Source organism: Cricetulus griseus, chromosome 2 (assembly GCF_003668045.3).
Source record: "Cricetulus griseus strain 17A/GY chromosome 2, alternate assembly CriGri-PICRH-1.0, whole genome shotgun sequence".
Classification (NCBI taxonomy): domain Eukaryota; kingdom Metazoa; phylum Chordata; class Mammalia; order Rodentia; family Cricetidae; genus Cricetulus; species Cricetulus griseus.
This window is the reverse complement of record NC_048595.1, coordinates 125335855-125359475: the sequence shown is the minus strand read 5'-3', so window position 1 is coordinate 125359475 and position 23621 is coordinate 125335855. Positions and strand designations below refer to the sequence as shown.

The window sequence follows — 23621 nt, the reverse complement described above, 5'->3', positions numbered from 1 at the left end:
TCCTTTGGCAGTATTTCTAACTGCATTTTCCCCTTGGTGACACTGCTTAGGAAAAGCCTGGAATTATATAAGGCTTAAATACACAAATGCAGTGATGTGGAAATTGTTCTAAATATTAATTGAATTCTCTTGGTATTTATGGTATTTATTGGTATTAATTTGTGTTTCCTTTTTGAGCTATAGTTTCTCTGTAACATTTCTGGCTGTCTTGGAACTAGCTTTGTAAACCAGACTGGCCTTTAACTGAGGTCCACCTGCCTCAGCTTCTTGAGATTAAGGGTGCAGTATTTATTTTTTAAATGCAATTGAAGATCTTTGAGGGAGTCTCACCTAGATTTGCCTTCCTTTATATATGTGCTTATGCATTTTAATTATTTGTTTTTTAGTGGGAAGTACCTTCTGTATATAGTGGTGTTATCCTCGGAATTAAGGACAATTTAACAAGAGATTTGGTTTACATTCTCATGGCCAAAGGTTTACACTGCAGTACTGTCAAGGTGAGTGAAAATGTTTGTGAAACACTTGTTCAAACTTCTTCTTTGGTCATGGAGATGCTTAATGGATAAATTGCTTGGTGCATGGGCTTGAGAATCTGAGTTCAAATCCCCAGAACTCACATAAAGTCAGACATGGTAGCAGAAGCAATTAATCATAGTACTGCTAGGGCAAGCTGGAAGGAAGAGACAAACTCTACAAGTCTAGGGCTAGTTAGCTTTGTTAGCCAACAAAAAGACCTTGTCTCACACATGGTGAAAGTTGAAGACCAACCTGAAGTTGTCCTCTTGACTCTCACATACATGACATGGCACATGCACCACACACACACAATTGTGCAAGCAACACACACTTCTCTAATCAGAACAAAAATCCTGGTTTCATAATTTCAGGATAAAGGAATTAAAGCTGATTGTTTCTGATTTGAAAACAAGATTTTTATTTTCAATTGTGTGTGTGTGTGTGTGTGTGTGTGTGTGTGTGTGTGTGTGTAATGCATGTAGGTGCCCTTGAATTTAGATTCCATGAATTTAGAGTTATAGGAGTTTGTGAGCTATCAGACATTAGTGCTTTGAACTGAACTTGGGTCCTCTGTGAGAACAGCATGTGCTGTTGCCTGCTAAGCTATTTCTCTAGCCCTCCTTTCCTGATGGTAATGTTCACAGTGGAATCCTAGAGCAGAGTACCATCAGGTCCAAGAGTGTTGTGATGAGTATAGATATCACACAAATACAAAACAGGAAAAGATAGCAAGTGTGAAAAGATGGCTCATCGGTTAAGAACACTTGCTGGTTAAGAACACTTGCTGCTCTTGTAGAAGGCATGGGTTTGGTTTCTAGTACCCATGTGGTGGCTTACCAACATTCTAAATTCAGTTCAATGGGGTCTAATGCCCACTTTATGGACACACCCATTCACATATGTACAAACAAAACACTAGTATGCACACAATAAAAATAGTAAGTCTATGTCTGGCTGTGGTGGTGCACTCACTTTTTTAAGTGATTTATTTTTCGTTTACGTGCACTGATGTTTTACTTGCATGTATGTCTATGTGACAGTGTTGGATTCCCTGGAACAGTTACAGACAGTTGTGAGCTGACATGTGGGTGCTAGGAATTGAACCTAGGTCCTCTGCAAGAACATCTGGTGCTCTTAACCTCTGAGTCATCTCTCCAGCCCTAGTGGTTCAGACCTTTAATCCCAGAACTTGGGAGGCAGAGGCAAGCAAATCTCCTGGTTTGAGGCCAACCTAGTCTATAGAGTGAGTTCCACACTATAGAGCCAGTGCCACATAGTGAACCTTGTATTGAAAATCCAAAAGAAAAAGTCTGTAAGGGAAAGAGAAGCGCTTGGTTGTGATGGCCATGCTAATGGAACCATCCTGGTCTACATTGGAAGTTCCTGAAAGCCCATGTCTGCATCTTGAGGTCCTGTCTAAGAAACAAGCCAACTACCCCCTACCCCCAAAGACTGGCAGAACCCTGGGGTCTAGCCCCTGATTCCATTAAGATAACTGAGAAGACCTTTTATTGTGAGGGCTGTTACATGTATTGAATGGGGCAAGTCACACTGTTGAAAAGGGATGGGCAGAGTGTTAATAATAGTTTGCAGTGTGACGGATAGGAAAGGAGTGAGTGGAACATTGATTATATTTGTTTTATTAGGTAGTTACACAGTAGTTATGCAAGGAATGTGGAATGTGAAACCTCTTTCAGGGTCTATGTTCAAATTCTGAGTATGTTAGGTGAGAAGGGTTCTTGTCATAAAATTTAATACTTGGGTAATATCAAAGTCTTTGCTACTGTATAATTTGTGTCCAGCTTGTTTAGGTACTTATTGTAATAAATCAAGAGTAAAGAAAAAGGTAATCTAGCCGCACTTTCCTAGCAGCAGTGTTAACCCTTTCATTTATTTGTACCCTTCTCTTTTTCCCAGTGTCTGTGAAGATGTACATTACTTTGGCTCCATAGGTCTGACTAAAGCTATCTTCTTGCTTTTGTAGGACTTTCCCCATGCTAAACAGCTATTTGCAGCTTGTTTGGAGTTGGTAACAGAGTTCTCACCGAAACTACGGCAGGTTATGCTGAATGAGATGTTACTTTTGGATATTCACACCCATGAAGCTGGAATGGGCCAATCAGGGGAGAGACCTCCTTCTGATCTTATTAGTAGGGTCCGAGGATATCTGGAAATGAGGCTTCCTGGTAAGACTGGTGCACACATCCACAGACAAAATTCTGTACTTTACTTTTGGGGGATGTGTTGGGTGCGTGTCTGTTTACCTGACTTTACCTCTATCGGAAAATTTCTGTCCTGGCACATTTTGGGTTTGGAGGTGACTTGAGAACATTGGTGACAGAGGAGAAACTTTCTTCCCTAGGGTTTCCATAGCAACCATGCAAATGGGGTGGCTTAAAATGACATAAATTGCCATTGTACTGTTGTAAAGACTAGACATATGACATCAGAGTGACTCAGCCTTGGCCTACCAAGGTTGTGGGGAACAGTTTGCCCTTGCCTTCCTAGTTTCTTGCTGTGCCTGGCAGTCGTTGGCATTGCTTGGCTGTCAGTGCATGCTTCTAATCTCTTGCCCTTGTTCTTTCATGTGGCTGCTTTTTCTCTTGGAATGACACTCCTTACGGCATTTAGGGTCATCCCTAAACCAGTGTGACCTCAGTTCACCTGATTATATATGTAGAAATCTTATTTCACATTTAGAAGTTTTGGAGGCAGGGGTTGGGGTTAGGGTGGAATGAGTTTTGTTGGACTTTTCAACACATTGCAGGAACTGTATGTTGTAATTTTATTTATTTTCTAAGACATAGTCTTTCTATGTTGACCATCTGTCTGACTTCAAGTGAACCTCCTGCCTTGGCCTGCAGAGTATTTGGGTCTACAAGTATATGCCACTCTGCTTGGCCTACACTTGGGCCTTTTGCCTCTCAGTCTCCTGTGCTGGCATTCCAGGTATGAATTAGCACACTCAGGTCTTATATTGAAATTTTATGATACCCTTTTAAGAAGCCTGGTTTAGTTGTATAAGGTTATAATCCCAGCACTCAGGAGGCAGAGGCAATTAGAACTCTGAGTTCAAGGCCTGCCTGGTCTACACAGTGAGTTCCAGGATAACCAGAGCTACATAGAGACTCTTTTTCAGAACAAACAAACAAAACAAAAATGTATAGTCTGTTAAAAAGGGATGGGAAAGGACTGAAGATAGGTAATGGACAGGAGTTATGAAAAGGAATATAAAAGTAATTGTCTCTCTACTTCTAATTCTGTCATGAAGTTTTTTGGTTTTGGTGGCGAATAAGTGTATAAAGTATATTTTGTACTGAAAGTGTAAAACTGAATGGGAAGTGCCACTTAAGGTTTTATAAGAATAGCATTCCTTATGCCTATGCTAATTGTGTAGAAGCTCACAGAGTTGTATCAACTTTAGGTCTTACTAATTTTAATGTGTGTTCTTTTTGTTTTTAATATAAAAAAGGTATATATGCTTAAAAGGACAAAATGTCCTTAGCTGCACTGGTTGAAGACTTATCTTCTCACTACTGCAATAAATGCATTCCAACTGATTGAAGGGTGTTAGGAATTCACTTGTGGCCACTCACTTCAGGATCAGAGGTTGAGGGTCCACTTCAAATATTCAATAGCTCACTCTGAAAGTGATCATGTAAACCAGCACCTGTGACTTACATGGATGGTTTTTAGGTAAAGTAGTTTCTTAATCTCAGAGGTATGAGATGCAATTACAGGAATTAATGTATATGTTTGATACTGTAGACACTAAAATTGAATTGTGAAGAAAGATGTTAACACTATGCCCAAATGGTAATAGTTGGTAGTCCTCTGGTGTATTATGAACAAGTTTAATTATTACATTCTAGTTTCCAAAGAGACTTGTAATTTTCAAATGTGTGATAACACATTTTCAACAATGTGTGTTGATGTTTTTTACCTTTAGTGAACCAGTGCTCTTTGTTAGCATGATGTGTTTGCTTTGGATGGTAATGGGGATTGCACCCAGAGCCTCACATGCCAGCCCAGTACTTTACTGCTGAGCTGTAGCTCTAGCCCATGATTTACATTGCTGAACTAACATGGTCAGCAACTTGTCCTATAGCTTATGCTGTCACTATTGTTCAGAATGAGAAGGAAAAATTATTTGAAATGTTTTGGAGAAAAACAAGGAAATGAATTTTTTCTTCCCATTGGTAGGTATAGTTCCTATCTTTGTCTAAGCCATAATTATGTACCTAGGTATTTTACTACAGCATAGACCAAATCAGTGTCACTGTAAGAGCCAGAGTTGGAATCTCTTTGTGGGTCAGGATGTAGAGAGAGATTTGTCTAGTGTATGTACATGTGTAAGGGGTGCCCTTGCAGATTCAATGAGAGACACTGTCTCAAAAAAAAAAAAGAAAAAAGAAAAGAAAAAAAAAAGTTGAGCGGGGATGGGGAGATGACTCAGGTTAGGTGTAGCACGGATTCTAATTGTTATTAATAATAAAAACTCCCCAGAGGTGAAAGCTGAAGGATCAGAGAAGTAAAGGAGCCAGCCACTAGAGAGACCTCTTACCTCTACTGAGTCCTCACACCAAAGGGCCGATCCTGTCCTCAGACTGCACTGAGCTCCTGTCTCCTCCTGACTTAAATCCCTCTCTCTGCCCAGCCATATCACTCCTGTCTCCACCTCTTTAGTGCTGGGATTAAAGGCATGTGATCACAAGTTCTAGGGTCAAATGTGTGAGCTCTGTTTATTTTTTAGACTGATTCACTCTCATGTAGCCCATGGTAGCCTTGGACTCGCAGACATCCATCTGCCCCTGTCTCCTGAGTCTTGGGATTAAAGGTGTGTGCCACCACTGCCTGGCCTCTATGGCTGATCTGCACTCTGATTTTCAGGCCAAGTTTTATTTGTTAGATCATAAACAAAATATCACCACAGTTAGGTTTACTGGCTTCTCTTACTGAGGATCTGAGTTCAGTTCTAAGCAGTCACATGGTGTCTTACAACCATGTATAACTCCAGTTCCAGGAAACCCAATGGCCTCTTCTAGCCTCAGGCACTAGATTCATTTGTCTCTCCATGGCATTGTCTTAGCATTGTGATTTATGATGCATTATATTCTTATTCCTAAAGTACATTAAAATATTACTACTGCTTTGAGGCAAAAAAAAAATCACAACATACTTTGGTATTTTTAAATGGTTAAAACAAGCTTTGGTTATTTATTTTTTCTCCCTTACTACTTTTATATTTTAAATTATTTCTATCACATTTATATTTATTCATTCACTTACTTATAGGTAAGGTCTTTTTTAACCCAGACTGCATTTGCAATTGCTGTGGAGCCTGGGTTACCTCTCCCTGAATGTTGAGATTCTACACTTTTGTCTCCACACTTGGCTATTCCAACTGTTTCTTTCCTTGCTTTTTAGATATTCCTCTTCGTCAAGTTGTAGCTGAAGAGTGTGTTGCTTTTATGTTAAACTGGAGAGAAAATGAGTATCTTACTCTGCAAGTTCCTGCATTTTTACTTCAGAGTAATCCATATGTAAAGGTAATTAATGTTTAATATAAAATGATTATCAGAGTATTGGTATTTTGTATTGCTAGTACTCTGTATTATTGTACCCATGTCATTAGTTTCTACTCTGAAATTTGTCTGATTTCTCAGGTGCCCTGTCAGTTAAGGCAAGCACTTGTCAGTTTGTAGTGAAGTACATAGTTTTGGGCTGGTAATGTAGCTTAGTTTCTACAGCCCCTTCCTAGCATATATGAAACCAAAATAATCCTAACACCCTATAGTTTGGATAGTACAAGCCACTTGACTTTGTCCTGATACTGCTTCCTAATACCAAATAATGTGAACATACAAACACAAGTTAGGAGGTTCAGCAAACATTTTGTTGAAATCGTTAAAGTAGCAGGAGGTTTGTTATCATTTCTTGCTTTGACTGCTAAGGCCAGACTCTGAACAGGTGGAGAACATGACTTCTACCTACTTTCCTTTTTGAGCAGTTACCCAATTAGACAGGAACTAGTTAGGCATGCATGCATTTGAGCTCATTGGATTGAGTTCAATCCTTTTTTCCCCCCTTGGACCAGAAAGGGGAACATTGTTTTATAATGACAATAGCAGAGTATTTACAGGCACAGGGCTTATTGTCAATTCCATTACACAGTTAGTCAGGGGGAGGATGTCAAGTGGTTATAGTAGCAGTAGTGCTAATCCTTTAGGAAAACAACTTGGGTTTTTTTTTGTTTGTTTGTTTGTTTTTTAAGTTTTAAGAACGTTTTTTAATGTGAATGCATACATGTCTATGCACTTACCTGTCCTCAAAAGTCAGGAGAGGAGGCTGGAGAAATGGCTCAGAGGTTAAGAACACTGGCTGCTTTTCCAGAGGTCCTGAGTTCAATTCCCAGCAACCATATGGTGGTTCACAACCATCTGTAATGAGATCTGGTGCCCTCTTATGGCCTGCAAGGATACATGCAGACAGAACACTGTATACATAACAAATAGATAAATCTTAAAAAAAAAAAAAAAGTCAGAAGAGGGCATTGGATCTCTTGAAACATGAGTTAAACGATGGTTGTGATCCATCATGTGGGTGGTGGGAATTAAGTTGGATCGTCTAGAAGAGCAGCCAGTTCTTCTAAGGGCTGAGCCTTGAGGTTTTTTAATCTGACCTACAAGGCCTTTTAAGGTGTGAGTGCTTCTTTGGCATGTCCTCCTGCAGCTCTCGTCAGCCACCTCTGTTGGTAGCTCACAGCATTGTGCGGATGCTTTTTCTTTCTGTTCTTTGCACATGCTGTCTGTTCTTCATGCCAGCATGACTCTTCTCACTTGGCTTATGTGTTTTCTGTAGTTGGGCTTTTCTTTGGGCTGACAGCTCACAAAAACAACTCTGTGACTTACATAAATTATGAAAGCTTGGCCTTAACTTAGGCTTGTTTCTGACTATCTTTTATAACTTAAATTAACCTATTTCTTTCTTTCTTTTTTTTTTTTTTTTTTAAAGAATTTGCTTTATTGGCCACAACAAAGTGCCACAACTAGGTGGAGTAGATAATGTAATTTATTGTCCTATACTTCAGGATCTGGAAGTTCAAGGTCAAGGCATGGGCAGGTCGAGTCCTCCCAAAGTCAGCGAGGGTGGGTCTACTCTGTGCCTTTCTCCCAATGGCTGGTACTTTGCTTGTAACTTTTGGAGTTCCTTGATTTTTAAAATTAACCTATTTCTATTAATTTACTTTCTGCCTCGTGGCTTTTTTACCTCATCATAGTGCCTATTCCACTTGCTCTGAGTCTACTGGCATTTCCACCTTTTTCTTCCCAGCATCCTCTCTGGCCAGAAATCATGTCTAGTTATTGGCTGTTCAGCTTTTTATTAAACCAAAGTTACACTTCTTCACAGTGATCTTTCTTTCTAAATGGAATAATCACTTTCACCTCTTGCTAACTTTATGTTCATCCTGCTTTTGTCAAAGTGTTGACATTTTTGTTTATGTCAAAAAGAATTGTATGGGGAGTTCTTCTTCTTCGTTTTTTTTGTTTTGTTTTGTTTTTTTGGTTTTTTTTTTTTTTGGTTTTTCCCAAGACAGGGTTTCTCTGTGGCTTTGGAGGCTGTCCTGAAACTAGTTCTTGTAGACCAGGCTGGTCTCGAACTCACAGAGATCCACCTGCCTCTGCCTCCTGAGTCCTGGGACTAAAGGCATGCACCACCACCACCCAGCAGAGATGGGGAGTTCTTGAAAGCAGTTAATTTTATATTTTGTGTACTATATGTTACCCAGCATAGGTGCTCAAGAGGGGCTATCTAGTTCAGGTAATTTGAGGTGTTTAAGATTGTGTGTGAGGGGGAGAAGTTTTCCCTCTTGAGACAGGTTTTAATGTGTGGCCTGGGCTGGCCATAAATGTGATAAATAGTCCAGGCTAGCCTTAGACTTCAGCCTTGGCCTCTCCTGAGTGTTGGGATTTTAGACATAACCACTACTCCAAGATAATACCTTTAAATAAAAATTTACTTGTCTAGTAAATTCAGTGACCCTCAGCTAAGCATATGATCTCTGGTGTATTAGTTATTTTTGTGTTGCTCTAATAAAACCATAACCAAAAGGAAACACTGCAGTATGTGGAGTGTCAGGTATTTGTTGAACTATTTAGATCTTTTTGTTAGAAAATTTTTATAACAAAAATTAGGAAAATACCAGTTCTTACTTGTCGAAATCCTGCCTTTTTCCTAAAGAAGGTACCTTATTAAATAGTAGGGACTCCAAAAAAAAAAAAAAACTTTGTGGGTCCAGTTTTGTGGGCACTGGGGTTTCCTGATGGGCTTTGAAGACCTCTATTGTACCTGCCTGCCATGCTGCATTCTCTGGTTTGCTGCCTGAATAGCTTCCAGGAACTCTGCTGTCTTTGTCTCCCATCTTGCTATAGGAATGCTGAAATTAATATAGTATATCCAGGTTTTTGTTTTAAAACATGGGATTTAGGGATCACACTGAGGTTATCAGGTGTAATCAGGCTTGCATGGCAAGAGCTTTTACCTACTAGGCCATCTTTGTTTGTTTGTTTTGAGACAGGGTTTCCTCTGTAGGTCTGGCTGTCCTGGAACTCACTGTGTAGACCAGGCTGGCCTTGAACTCACAGAGATTCACTTGCCCCTGCCTCCCAAGTGCTAGGATGTTAAAGGCATGTGCCACCACCATCCAGCCCCACTGGACCATCTTATTGGCCCTGAATTTGAATTAAACTTGTACCCTCTCATATTTGAGGACCTTTATTTCCCTCTGACTTTCATTTCTATTCTTTATTCCAAACTTGGTCCTGCATGTTAGGGCCTTCTGTCAATTTTAATTAGATCAATCACCTTCTGTAATCATCTTAATTTTATCCTGACTGAGGCCAGTGCAGTGGCTCAGCATATAAAAGGTGCTTTCCACCCAGCCTGACAGCCTGAGTTTGATCCCCAGGACCCACATGGTGGAGGAGGAGTTCTCAGTATATTGAATACTAAGCATGAATGTTTGAGTGTTTGCATAGGTTCCTGTCATTTTCCAGTGTGCCCTTCTTTTAAGATTGTCATGTGAATTAGACTTGCTTTTTATATATTTTTGTTTGATTTTCACATTACAGCTTGGACAGCTTTTAGCAGCCACCTGCAAGGAACTTCCAGGCCCTAAAGAAAGTAGGCGGACTGCTAAAGACCTTTGGGAAGTTATTGTTCAGATCTGCAGTGTGTCTAACCAGCACAAACGAGGAAATGATGGCAGAGTTAGTTTAATAAAGCAGAGGGAATCTACACTAGGCATAATGTATCGGTATGTTTCAGTGATACTTTTGCATTTGCCTGTATTTTTTCCAGAACATCTTTATCCTGTAGAGTGTAAAAATAGATAATCTTAGGCTGTGATGTAGCTGAGTAGGAGAGTATTACCTAGTGTTCACAAGACTATGGATTCATTTGTGTAAAACAAAATTGAAAAACCTGACGTATAATTAATATACTATACATATATACATATATGTGTGTAACATATACAATACTGTATAATGTATAATCATCTTAAAACCCAAGATTTTAAGAGTTCTAGAGAAGGGCACAGTGGCACATGCCTTTAATCCTAGCACTTGGGAGGCCAAGGCAGGCGGATCTCTCTGGATTTGAGGTCAGTCTAGTCTACAGAGTGAGTTCAAAGACAGCCAGAGCTACATAGTTTAGACCCTGTCTCAAAAACCAAAAAGGAAAACAAAAAAGAATTCTGGACTGGTGAAATGGCTTATTGGGTAAAGGCATTCTCCACCAAGCCTGACACCTCAAGTTCAATCCCCCAACCTGCTGGAGGAAGAAAACTAACACTTACAGGTTGTTGCCTGTTCTCCACAGGTGCACCATTGCCATGTGTGTGCCTCCATGCATGTCTGCTGTGTATGTGTCTCTGTGTACAGTGTGTCTCTGTACGTGTGCATGTGTGTGTGTGTCTTTGTATCTATATGTCATTATGTGTGTTTGTGTGTGCATGCATTTGCATGTCATGTGCATCTGTGTGTCTGTGTGTGGACAAACAATAAATAAACATAATTATAAACATTCTAAGGTGCTCTTCTCTGCCTGGCTGTTCCTGGAAATCCCTTTTGTTTGAGAAGACTATAGATTATCAGCATCTTAATTATTTGTTTGTTTGCTTTTCTGGAGTGGTTGTATGTGTATGGAGGTCAGAGGACAACTGTACAAGTTGGTTCTTTCCTGTTTTCTCAAGTGTGTTCCAAGGATCCAATTCAGGCTTATCAACAAGTGCCTTTACCTATTAGGCCATCATGCCAGCCTGATCAATTTAATTTTATCTCTGTGAATTCAAAATTAGTATTGTGTGCAGTGTGTAATATTGAGAAATTCATGTGATTAAAATAGAGAATAAATGTTCCTAGGTTATTTTGACATTGGGTATGATAAGCTTCTTTTTGGTTTTTTGAGACAGGTTTCTCTGCGTAGCTTTGGCTATCCTAGAACTCACTCTGTAGACCAGGCTGGTCTCATCGAACTAAGAGTTCCTCCAGCCTCTGCCTCCCCAAGTTCTGGGATTAAAGATATGCACTACTGTGACTGGCTAGAGACATACCTTTCATAACTAAGAGGGGGAAGTAAAGCATTATATCACTTGCATTCTTTGTCTTATTTTAATGTCTCATATTAAGTATATATACGAATTTTTTTGTAGGAGTGAACTACTTTCTTTTATCAAAAAATTACGGGTAAGTTTTTTTTTTAATGTAATTACTGAGTTTTATAAGATTTCAAATGCTGGTTTGATCACTAACAAGTATTTGTCTGTAGCGATCTTTATTGAGCATGGGATAATCTGAATTAAGAAATGAATTTTGCTCTCTGGTTTTAATAAATATAGTGGGGGCTTTTTAAAATTAAGTCTTAAGTTAGATGTGGTGGCAAACACAAGTATCCAAACACTTGGGAAGCTAAGATAGGAGGATTCCAAATTTGAAGTCAACATGGTTTATGTAAGGAAACCTAGTCGTAACAAAACATACAAAAATCCATACAAAAAGCCCATCACATACAAGCCTCCATAAGTGTTTGAGGCTCTGGCTTTCATTTCTACTTAATACTAATTCCATGTTCACTTAGTGGTCATAACCTTGATTTCATCTTTTAAATATCACTTTAAATGAATACATAGCTCAATTTTGGAAGTAGCTAGAAGTTTTGGAAAGATAACCAAATGTCAAATAAAAGGGGACACTGGGAAAACTAAAGTGGTGGTGGGGGGCACTGGGGATATAGTCCATGGCTGAGTGTTTGCTCAGAGGTTTGGGTTCAATTTCCTAGCATTGCTCTCCCAAAAACATGGGAAAGAAAAAAAAAAAAGATATAAGCTGGGCGGTGGTGGTGCACACCTTTAGTCCCAGTGGGAGGTAGAGAGGCAGGCGGATCTCTGTGAGTTTGAGACCAACCTGGTCTACAGAGTGAGTTCCAGGGCAGGCTTCAAAGCAATACAGAAAAACCCTGTCTCGAAAAACAAACAAACAAACAAAAAACAGCAACAAAAAAAGATTTATAGTGATGCTAAGCCAGGGATCTAACTGTGATGATTTCATTGTGTATTGTGTGCTGTGATTTTATTGTGAAGCTGAAAGAGTTTAGTGTGCTCAGCTGTAGATGTCAAGTTCTCAGCTGATACAGTTCTCTGTTAAGAAAAACGTGTTGTCCCTGGGGGTGACAGGGTACATGAACACCAGCACACATACTTTTTGAATATTCTTGTGTTTTTTTTCTCATAGGAACCACTGGTTTTGACTATTATTTTATCACTCTTTGTGAAGCTACACAATGTTCGGGTCAGTGTCTTATAATTTCATTTTAAAATTATTTGAAAGAAATTGTTAAAAATTATACTGCTTAAAAATAAAAAACACGTTTTCTTTCTAAAAGGAGGACATTGTGAATGATATCACAGCTGAACACATTTCTATTTGGCCATCTTCCATTCCTAAGTAAGTAGTAGTATATGCTTACAATAAATTATGTATTTAGAAATCATCCTGTTTGATACAGATAACCTGAGATAATTGAAGGCCACAAGTATGTAGGATTCTGTAGACATTTTTGCGTTTCTCTGCTACCGTTGTTATCTTCCTAACAATTATAAGAGTGATTTGTTTTATAATTCCCTGTAATTCTCTTCTGCTTTGATTTTTTTTCAGTATCCCAACCCCCTGTAGCTGTCATAGGACCAGCCTCACCTTCCTTCCTTTACATGTGTTTCTGTTTGTAGTCTAGGCTGGTCTTGAACTCCCCCATGCTAGGGTCACAGGAGTACAGCATCATGCTGTTTTATGGCCCAAAGTTTCTTTTTCAAATCCCTGCCCCATCCCGCCTAAGCTTCCTATGTGCTTGAAGGACAGGTTCCCAACCTCAGGTGTGCAATCTCAGTGACATCTTTGAAGAAGAAAAGTTTTAGTAGGTAGATAGAAAGGTAGTGCAGTGAATATAAATAATTGTCTTCCGTTTCCCAGAGTTTGGAAGCAGCAGGCCTGGTGGTATGCTCACCACTCTGGAGGGGTGAGGCCTGGGAGAATGGAGTTGATAAATGAGGTGGAAAAGTCTCATGCAATAGCCACCTTTAGTCATAGCATCTGACAGTTTATACCCTGAGGGATAAGAAGAGTTACAGAGTAAAGTGTACACTCACAAGGCCAAGCTGTATGTGACAAAAACATGTTTCTCCATAAAACCATATAAATTGTAATGAATAATCTCAAGTAAACTCGCTCTTATCCACTACCTGTGGGATGGGCATAAAAGCATAATCTAAGAACAGTTCCATGTTTTTTTGAAGCAACTGAGGTCACAAGACTCTAGTCTTGGTTTCTTGGAGTTCTCTCACAAGCACTCAGAAATCTCCTCATAGGACTCCATTCTTGGACCCTGTCCCTCCCAACAGTGGTTCTTTTCTATAATCCCAGCACTCAGCAGACTGAGGTAGGAAGATCACTGAGCTTGAGGCCAATTCAAAACAAAACAAAACAGGGAGGGAGAGAGGGAGGAGAGGAGAGCAGGTGTGTTACATGCAGCAGTCTGGAAAGTTAGAGTGCCTCTGTGACCAAAGGAACAACATGCTTTATTATCTGTGCTCCGACACCCAGGCTGCAGACTTTACTGTGCATGTTTCTGATTTTACATATAATTTTCTATATGGTACAGCATTCCAAGAATCATATGGTTTTGTGTCCTGCTTCTTTGTTTTGAATGATACTGGGAATTGAACTCAGAACCAGTGCTAGGCAGGCATCCTGCAACTGAGCTACATTCCCAGCCCCTAGTTTTCCTTATGGATTCCTAAGATGGCATTCCAAGAACAGTGTGGATGGCATTGCATTAAGTGTCACTATTAACACTGGTTACTACATAGATAGGACTCTTACACCTGCTAACATTTTACAGATTCAGTAAAATAACATAAGTCAGCTGGGCGTTGGTGGCACACACCTTTAATCCCAACACTCGGGAGGCAGAGGAAGGCGGATCTCTGTGAGTTCGAGGCCAGCCTGGTCTCCAGAGTCCATGCCAGGATAGGCTCCAAAGCTACACAGAGAAACCCTGTCTCGAAAACCCCCCCAAAAAAAAAAAAAAAAAAGTTTAATTCCTTTAGCTGTAAATCTAGTACTGGTTTTTGCTAACTATTATAGTTTCTTCCTCATTGTACTGGCTACAGTTGTGGATGATGACACAATCTAACCCTTTAGGCCAATAGAAGTGCTTTGTCATGTTCCTTTGCTGTGGCATTTGAGCCTCATCTGCTTCTGAATCCCAGGCCTGAGTTCCCTTTCACTAAGCTTTTGGTGTCTAGGAAAGAGGAGCAATTGGCTGTATGTTGGGTGCTGGCCCCACTTTTCTCAGGCCAGAGCATTTGGCCCTTTTCCCTGTTTTCTTGACTGTGTTGCTGTGTAAAGCATTGAGTAGCATATTTGCCATCCTGTAACCTTGTAACCTCATTAGGGTCAGTGAAACAGCGAATCCGGAGCACACTCTTGTGAGAAGTCTTGGGGAGATGTAAGGTCACAGAGGAGTATTTGTTAGTGTTTGAGCTCTTAGGTTTTTTGTGGCTAATAGAAAACATAATTTTGCGGTTGCTCTAATTAATGTCAAGCAGAGGTAAAGGTTGTATCATTCTGGCTACTGAGATTTTTGGCTGTGTCTTTTGTTTTCTAATAATACTTGTATGGAATTTGAAAATAGAGATTAATATGTAATGTTTCCTTCAGCCTCCAGTCTGTGGATTTTGAAGCCGTAGCAATCACAGTGAAAGAGCTAGTTCGATATACACTCAGTATAAATCCGAACAACCATGCTTGGTTAATTATTCAAGCAGATATTTATTTTGGTAAGTGAGATAGTCATTGCTTTATGTTTCATTTGTGTCTGGGTCCTCCGAAGCACAATATGTACTCTTTCTTAACCATTGAACCATCTCCCCAGATCTGGTAATATGAATGAAACTTGTTTGTAAAATTGTTTAAGATTTCTAGCCTGGGCCTGGGGAGATGCTTAGTGGGTAAAAGTACTAGCTACCAAGCCTAATGACCTGAGTTCAATATGCAGGACCCATATGGTGAATATTGAGAACCTTCTCTGGAGAGTTGTCCTTTGACCTTCTGTGTGTGCTAGGGTATGCACATACACAGAATAAATAAATAATGTGAGTAAATGTAAGAATTCTGGTTAAGTTTGGTCCTCATCCTTATAATCTCAGCACTTGGGAAGCTGACATAGGGAGATTTGCTACAAGTTCAAGATACATAGTACTATCTAGGCCAGCTAAGACTACATGGTAAGATCCTGTCTCAAACTCGGAAGCACATGTGTACGAGTGCACAAACACACACACACACACACACACAAACACAAAGGTACATATATACTTTACAATCTGTATTCTTAGAAATTAATGTTTAGCTCCCCCATGAACAATTCTATGTCTGTCATAAGATTTCCAAGTTAATATGGAGTTTCCAAAATTCATATTGCTCTACAGATAAAATTTCTGACTGGTATCATTTTTGGGATCAATGTTTTAAAAAAGGAATTTCAAAATTTAAAGGTAGAAGAGATAATAAAATGAACTTCCATGTGTCCAGTAATTTTTGGAAGTGTTGTAAAGGGTTGAGAATAGGGTCTTTTGTAGCTCATTTTGGCCTTGTATTCATGACTTAGCGGAGGATGGCCTTAAACTCCAATTGTGATGCCTCTACATCCCAACTGCTAGGATTATAGGTGTGCACTACCACAGCTAGCTAATTGCTTTTTCTTTCTTTCTTTCTTTATTATGTATACAGTGTTCTGCCTGGGTATTTGCCTGTATACTTGAAACATACACCAAATCTTATTATAGATGGTTGTGAGCCGCCATGTGGTAATTGATGGGAATTGAACTCAGGAACTCTGGAATAACAGACAGTGCTCAGAACCTCTGAGCTGTCTCCTAGCCCTAATTGCTTGTTTTTAACGTCTATTTTCATCCTTGCTTTCAAAAGAATGCATTGCCAAACCTGAATGTCTAATTGCACACTAGATATGTAGATTGTAAGGTACTTTCAAAAATTAGGATATATTTCTAGTCTGGACATAAGGGAAATAAAAATCTCCATCGTAGTAAATCCTGTACTTACCAGGCTGTGGTGTTGTACATTTTTAATCTCAGCAGAGGCAGGTGGATCTGAGTTCTAGGACATCCTGGTTTGTAGACTTATTTCCAGGACAGCCGGGGCTACACAGAGAAACTATGTCTTGAAAAACAAAACAAACTTAAACTTACTACACACACACACACACACACCCACACACCCACACATCCTGTACTATAAATTTAATGAGAAATATGATTAGATTTTGGCTAATCAGTTTTAGGAGGTAAAGAATTTATTGTTACCACTTTGAAAAGTTTTTGTTTTTATATGTAGTTTTCCACAATGTTTTCTTCAATAAAAAGTGTTATCACTGCTCAGCAAAATACAAAGTTTTACCCTTTAAAAACAAAAAATTGTATGTTGTGGTAGTTTTTTGTCCCCCAGGTCTTGCTGCTGCTTCAGCCTAAATAAACTCACAGACACTATATTAATTATAAAACTGTTGGTCGATGGCTAGAACTTCTTACTGGTTAGCTCTGTCTTAATTATTAACCCATTTCTATTAATCTAAGTATTTCCATGTGGTCTTATCTTACTGGAGAAGTGTCCAGACCTGTTACTCCTTCCTCTGCTACATGGTGTCCTACTCTTGAGGCGCCTGTCTCCGAGACTTCTCCCTATCTCCTAGCCCTGCCTATCTTCCTGCCTCTACTGGCTATTGGCCAAACTGTTTTATTCATCAACCAATAAGAGAAACATATACAGAAGGACGTACCCCATCATGTGTGCACATGGCATACATGTGGAATTCAGAGGACAGCTTGTGTTCTCGATTTCTACCCTGTGGGTTCCAAGGATCAAGCTTGAGTGGTCAGGCTTGGTGGCAGCACCTTTACCTTGTGAGCCATCCTACTGGCCCCTGAATTTATTGTCTGAATCTGTTTCAACTCTTGCATATTAATGGCAAGTAACTTACTCCTGTTTCCTCTTTTAGCAACAAATCAGCATTCAGCAGCTCTTCACTATTACCTCCAGGCTGGGGCTGTGTGCTCTGACTTCTTTAATAAGGCTGTGCCCCCTGATGTATATACCGATCAAGTAAGTTGTTTTGTGGGCTGGCTTTCTTCTTGTCTACCTTCAGTTTTTTTCTTCATGAGCCTTTGATGATAACTCTCAAGTTGATGGCTTTAGACCATATTGCTCTCCATTTGTTTATTTGGGCCTTTTGGAGATGGTCTTGATGTAGCCCATATTAGCCTTGAACTAGTGATTCACCTGCTTCAGCCTCCGCAGTGCTAGTATTACAGACTTGTGTTCACATGCTCAACTTGTGTCTCCTTTTCAGGATCAATATACACAGAGCTTGTTGCTGCTTTGATATCCTTACCCACACCCACACCCTCCTCAAACTCAGCCTGTTCAAACTGATTTTAGTGTCTTACTTTACTGGATTCTCTTCTAACAAACTGACCTGCCCTTCCACAAAGCCCTACAAAAATACCAAACACATTTAATTATTTACTACGCCTAGTCCTGAGCACCATGCTTGATTTTTCCTCACCTAACTAGTCTTGTTAGAATGTCCACTTAGTTCTCACATCAGAGGGTCTATTGAGTGTCCCCACCCCCTTCCTTATGTGTGTATTTAAGACATAAAACATGTGATGCACCTAAAAAGTGCTAGTGCATTAAATGTGCATTGCCTTCCATAGTTATAGTTACCCTTTTTGTGATAAGAATATTTGAAGTCAGAGTTGGCTGCTATGGTACATACTTAGGATCCCAGCCCTTGGAAGACTGAAGCATGAGGGTTACATTACCACAAGTCTGAGGCCAGCCTGGGATGAAAATCAAACAGAAAACTCTAAAATCCATGTTGTTATTGTTATGTTTGTTTTTGAGACAGAGTCTCTGTAGCCCTGGCTGGCCTGGAATTCACTATGTTGACCAGGCCGGCTCTGAACTCAGATTTTTCTTCCTCTGCCACCCTAGTGCTGGGATTGAAGGTGTGCACCACTATGCCCAGTCCTTGAAATCCACTCTTTCTAGAGTTTATTTTGTATTGTAAGTACCATTATGGTTTTATGGTGTTGGGATCTCACCCAGGACTTTGTGTGTGCTACTCAAGAGTTATACTGTTGAGCTACATCTCCAGCCCTGTAAGACAAGTTACTTCTTCATCATGCTGGCCATTAGATCTCTAGATATATACTCATCTTGCTGGTTACATCCTTTGACATACTTATCCTCCCATCTCTCATAATCAAGCCAGATTATGTTTTGCTCTTTAAAAAAAATATATATGTTGCTATTAAGTCTGATTTAGATCACTAGCATAACAATAACATGAAAGTTTTCAGTATTTAACAAGTTTTAAGGAAAGACTTAGAGATTTTTAGTTTATTTTTTTAATAGCATTTTGAACTAGCTAAAGTGAATAGGAAGCCCTGAGTTTCCACGTAGCTGCTGTCCTCCCTTATACTTCCTGCTTCTCTACTGTTGACATCTACTACCAGAGTGGTTGGTACATATATTACAGTCAGTGTTAGCTAATTTTTGACATTAATAATTGTCTTTTTGTAGGTGATAAAACGAATGATAAAGTGCTGTTCTTTGCTGAATTGTCACACACAGGTTAGTTTGTGATACTATAGTATTGGCTTATTTTCATGTGTTTATATGTAAATTCATGCTTCGAAGTAGCTTTTATTTTGTGTCAGATTGGCTGTTAGTAGCTTATCATATTTAAATTTATAATTTATAGAACTGAACTAGATGCAGGTAGGAATTAGTAAACTTGACCATTAAACTTAGCTGGAAAAGAAGCACTTTATGCTTTCTACTGGCAAATTGTTTGGCAGTTCCACTTCTACTTAAATATCCAAGAGAATTAGAAAAGGTTGTACTGGAATGTTCATAGCAGCAGCATTCACCTCAGCCAAAACAAAGAGAAAAAAATCCCAGCGTCCATTAAATAATGGATGGTTAAATAAAGTGTGGTGTATCTATATCTCAAAATCCTGCAGCTCTATACAGGAATGAATTACATATGTACTACAGCATGGGTTAACTGAAAAATGACTAAGTGAAAGACAGACAGGATTATATTTAATCTGATTCCATTTTTAAGAAATGCTCAAAATAGGCAAGTCTGTATGCAGAGACAGAAAGAGATAGAGAGTATGGTCTAATGCTTGATACTATACAATTTTGTAAAGACACTAGGACATCTGTGTTTTTTGCTTTTTCAGACAGGGTTTCTCTGTGTAGTCCTGGCTGTCATGGAACTCACTATGTAGACCAGGCTGGCCTTGAACTCAGAGATCCACCTGTCTCTGCCTTCCAAGTGCTGGGACAAAAGTTTGCTGCCTCCATTGGTTTTTTTCTTTTTTCTTTTTTTTCTTTTTTGAGACAGGGTTTCTCTGTGTAACAGTTCTGGCTGTCTTGGAACTCTCGTTTTAGTCTAGGCTGGCCTTGAAGTGACTGAGATCCTCTTACCTCTGCCTCTCAAGTGCTGGTATTAAAGGCATGCACCACCATTACCTGGCCCTCTGTTTTATTTTTACAAAAATAATTTTCATGGCATATGAACTACTTCAGATATTCTCTACTTTTTTTAAAGTTTTAAACAATTTTTTTTTAATTCTTTTGAGACAAGGTCTTTGTGTAGTCTTGGCTGTCCTGGAACTTACTATGTTCACTAGGGTGGTCTCAAACTCACAGACATCTGTCTGCCTCTGCCTCCTGCATGCTGGGACTAAAGGCAAGTGCTACCATGCCCAGCTTTCAGTTTTATTTTTTAAAGTATGTGCACACACACACACACACACACACACACACACACACACACACACACACACACACACACACACACACACACACACACACACACAAAGTGTTGTCATGTATGTCTGCACACCAGAAGAGAGCACCAGATCCTATTATAGATGGTGTGAGCCACCATGTGTTTGCTGGAAATTAAACTCAGGAACTCTGGAAGAGCAGCCAGAGCTCTTAACTTCTGAGCCATCTCTCTAGCCCCTCAATTTTTATTTTTAATCTTTGCTTTCTCTAATACTGGAGATAAATCCTGTACCTCACAAATGCTACCAACTGTTGTAACCCTGACCCACCACTCCCAGATCCCTCCAATATGAGCATTCAGACCTGTCTGCCCGGTTGAACTAGCTTTATTCTGTTTTTAGTGACTGGTAGCCTATTTTTTTTTTTTTAATGACCTTTATCTGCCAGCTTTTAAGGGTACAATTCCATGTGCATATGTCCTTGAATGCTGGGACACTTGCTTAGCAGTTTCCATCTTCAGCTTCTCATTCAAATGAAGAAAGATCTAAAACTGATTTAGGTCACTGATAAACTAGCTTGTGGTTCAGATAGACACAAAAATCTGGAGTAAAGGTTTTTGAAACAAAAATTAAATGGGATCCATAAATACGAGCTGACTTTATCCAGTGTGATTTCAAGCTTCCTGAAGAATGTATTCTTGGGCTGCAGAATTGGCTCAGTGTTTAAGAACAGTGACTTCTCTTTCAGAGGATCTGGGTTCAGTTCCCAGCACCCACATGTCAGCTCACAGCCATCTGTGACTCCAGTTCCAGGGGATCTTGTTTTTTGTTTTGTTTGTTTTTTTTTTCCAAGACAGGGTTTTTCTGTATAATAAACAGCCCTTGGTGTCCTGGAACTCTCTGTGTAGGCCAGGCTGGCCTTGAACTAAGAGATCCACCTGCCTCTCTCACCCAAGCTCTGGGATTAAAGGCGTGCCCTACCACTGCCGGGCAGTTCTGGGGAATCATATGCTGTCTTCTGGTCTCAGAAGGCCCCAGGCATACACGTGATACTCAGAGGTACATGTGGACAAAACAGAATAAAATAAATATGAAAAAAAAAATTACTCTCCCAATCCAGGGTCATGTTACCTTTTTCAAATATTTATTCACATAGGTGGCAATTTTATGTCAGTTCCTCAGAGAAATTGATTACAAGACAGCCTTCAAGTCATTGCAGGAACAAAACAGGTATTTTTTTTTTATTATTTTTTTAAAACATGAGTCTGAAGCTTTTGCATTAAATAATGAGAGATTGTGTTTTGCAGCCATGACGCTATGGACTCCTACTATGACTACATTTGGGATGTCACTATCTTGGAGTACTTGACTTGTATCCTTCCACCAGTGCATGTGATGTCACAGCAGTTCATGTCTGTCATTTCAAGTATTTCGTACATGCCCCTAATCCCAGCACTCAGGAGGCAGAGGCAGGTGGATCTCTGTGAGTTCCAGGACAGCTGGGACTACACAGAGAAACTGTGTTGAACCCCCCCCCCAAAAAAAAAAATACTTCATGGAACATGGTTTCCAAGCTAAAACAGAAACAGTTCAGAATTTTAAAAATATGTCACATATATGATTGTGTATATACACATTCTGCAGTGTGTATGAATGTCACACACACTGAGGACAACCTTGAAGTCAATTTTCTTCTGCCATGTAGGTCTTGGGGGTTGAGCTCCGGTCATTAGATTTGGCAGCAAGCTCCTTTACCTGCTGAACCACCTCACCAGACTCACAGAATTGAGATCCTATATTGATATAACAATCAGTTTTATTACCCTCCCCCCCTTTGGTTTTTCGAGACAGGGTTTCTCTGTGGCTTTGGAGGCTGTCCTGGAACTAGCTCTTGTAGACCAAGCTGGTCTCGAATTCACAGTGATCTGCCTGTCTCTGCCTCCTGAGTGCTGGGATCAAAGGCGTGCGCCACCACTGCCCTGCTCAGTTTTATTATTCTTAACTGCACATTCAGATCTTCATCATAAAAGAGGAGAAACAGATAAAAGACAGATTGCTGTAAGTTGCCTTACCCTTTCTTCAGTGATGTTATTTTCAGAATATTAAACAATTTAGATTTGTGAGATTGAGCAAAGATCCTGTTTGCCCATTTACTGTCAGAATTTAGTTATCATTTGCTTGTAATGTTAATTGACTTTAAAATGTTAGAAGATTTTGTAATCTGTTGTAAATTTTCAAGTGATTTTTCCTGTCACAGAAGCCTTACAGTGGCTGATTTGGTTTTCCCCTTTGCTAAACTTCAATGCAAATATCCCTAGGGACTTTTGGTATTTTCTTATCTTGGAATGTTCTGGTTCCTTCAGGTCTCTGCTTTGTTGTCTTAGTGATTAGCCTTCCCTGGCCACCTCTGTTACTCTTATTCTCATTTTCCTTTTAAAGTTTTTCTGTAACATTTACCAATATTTGACATGCTGTGTATTTATTTACTATTCTGTGAGGCCTTGGCTTTTTCATAGATAACCAGAATGGTGCCCAACAATTACTCAATAAGTAATTTATTTAAATTTGACTCATCCTTTTCTTATTTTTACATTTCTGTATAATGTGTGAGTGTATTCTAAAGATCAGTGTCAACTTGCATTAGTCCGTTCTCTACTTCTGTTATGTGAGTGTCAAAGATTGAACTCAGGATGTCAGGTTTGGCAACAAGCCCAACCATGACAACTCTTATAAAGGAAAATACTTAATTAGGATTGGCTTACAGTTCAGAGGTTTACTCTATTGTCATCATGGTGGGGAGCATGGCGGCATGCAGACAGACATGGTGCTGGAAAGGTAGTTGAGAGTTCTATATCTGGATCTGCAGGCAGCAAGAAGAGTGTCACACTGGGCCTGGCTTGAGTATCTGAGACCTCAAAACCTGCCACCAGTGACATTTCCTCCAATACCACCACACCTACTCCAAAAGGCCACACCTCCTAAAAATGCTACTCCATGTGAGCTATGGGGGTCATTTTCTTTCAAACCACTACACTATTCCAATATTTAAAATTTTACATGTATTACATGTGGTAAATCAGTATTACTGCAGATCTTTCCTTTCTTTTACACTTTCCTTCCTTTACTCTTTAGTGAAAGTATGTTCTGTTAGTACCTTCTAAAATGTACTTTGGTGGGGGGCTAGAGAGATGGCTCAGCAGTCAAGAGCACTGGCTGCTCTTCTAGAGGTCCAATTCCCAGCAACCACTTGCTGGGTGGGTCACAACCATCTATAATGAGATCTGGTACCCTCTTCTTCTATGCAGGCATACATGCAGACAGGACATTGTATATATAATAAATCTTTTTTTAAAAAAAGGTATACTTAGATAAAGTTGTAAGACTATTAATTCAATGAAACAGACTTTTGTCCCCCTAAAATAATAAAAGAAAGAACATGATGTTAGCCCACTTGATTGAATGCCCTATCTTCTCCCATTTGTTTTTTAATAGTGTGTTTAGCGTTTGTAGTGTTTTAGTGTGCCATGGTGGACATGTGGCTGGCTGACAGGACAACCTTGGGTGTTGATCCTTGCCTTCTACCTTTCGAGGATCTTTTGTTAATTGCTGGGTGTGTTAGACCAGTAGGTCTGTAGGCTTCTGGGTATTGTTTTTACCTCCCATC

The 23621-nt window shown here is 39.6% G+C and overlaps 1 protein-coding gene across 1 annotated transcript in view; it reads left to right on the top strand.

Annotated features, from left to right (window-relative positions):
- The window catches only part of Ints8 (integrator complex subunit 8), a 50460-nt gene that overhangs the window by 24725 nt on the left and 2114 nt on the right, over positions 1 to 23621 (top strand). The window contains exons 14-26 of the mRNA XM_027403500.2: positions 387 to 497; positions 2501 to 2702; positions 5944 to 6065; positions 9648 to 9832; positions 11231 to 11264; positions 12309 to 12365; positions 12460 to 12521; positions 14793 to 14911; positions 17149 to 17252; positions 18738 to 18788; positions 21114 to 21187; positions 21265 to 21329; positions 21972 to 22015. Of these exons, the coding sequence (XP_027259301.1) occupies positions 387 to 497; positions 2501 to 2702; positions 5944 to 6065; positions 9648 to 9832; positions 11231 to 11264; positions 12309 to 12365; positions 12460 to 12521; positions 14793 to 14911; positions 17149 to 17252; positions 18738 to 18788; positions 21114 to 21187; positions 21265 to 21329; positions 21972 to 22015 (1230 nt within the window). The remainder of the gene's footprint in view (positions 1 to 386; positions 498 to 2500; positions 2703 to 5943; positions 6066 to 9647; positions 9833 to 11230; positions 11265 to 12308; positions 12366 to 12459; positions 12522 to 14792; positions 14912 to 17148; positions 17253 to 18737; positions 18789 to 21113; positions 21188 to 21264; positions 21330 to 21971; positions 22016 to 23621) is intronic.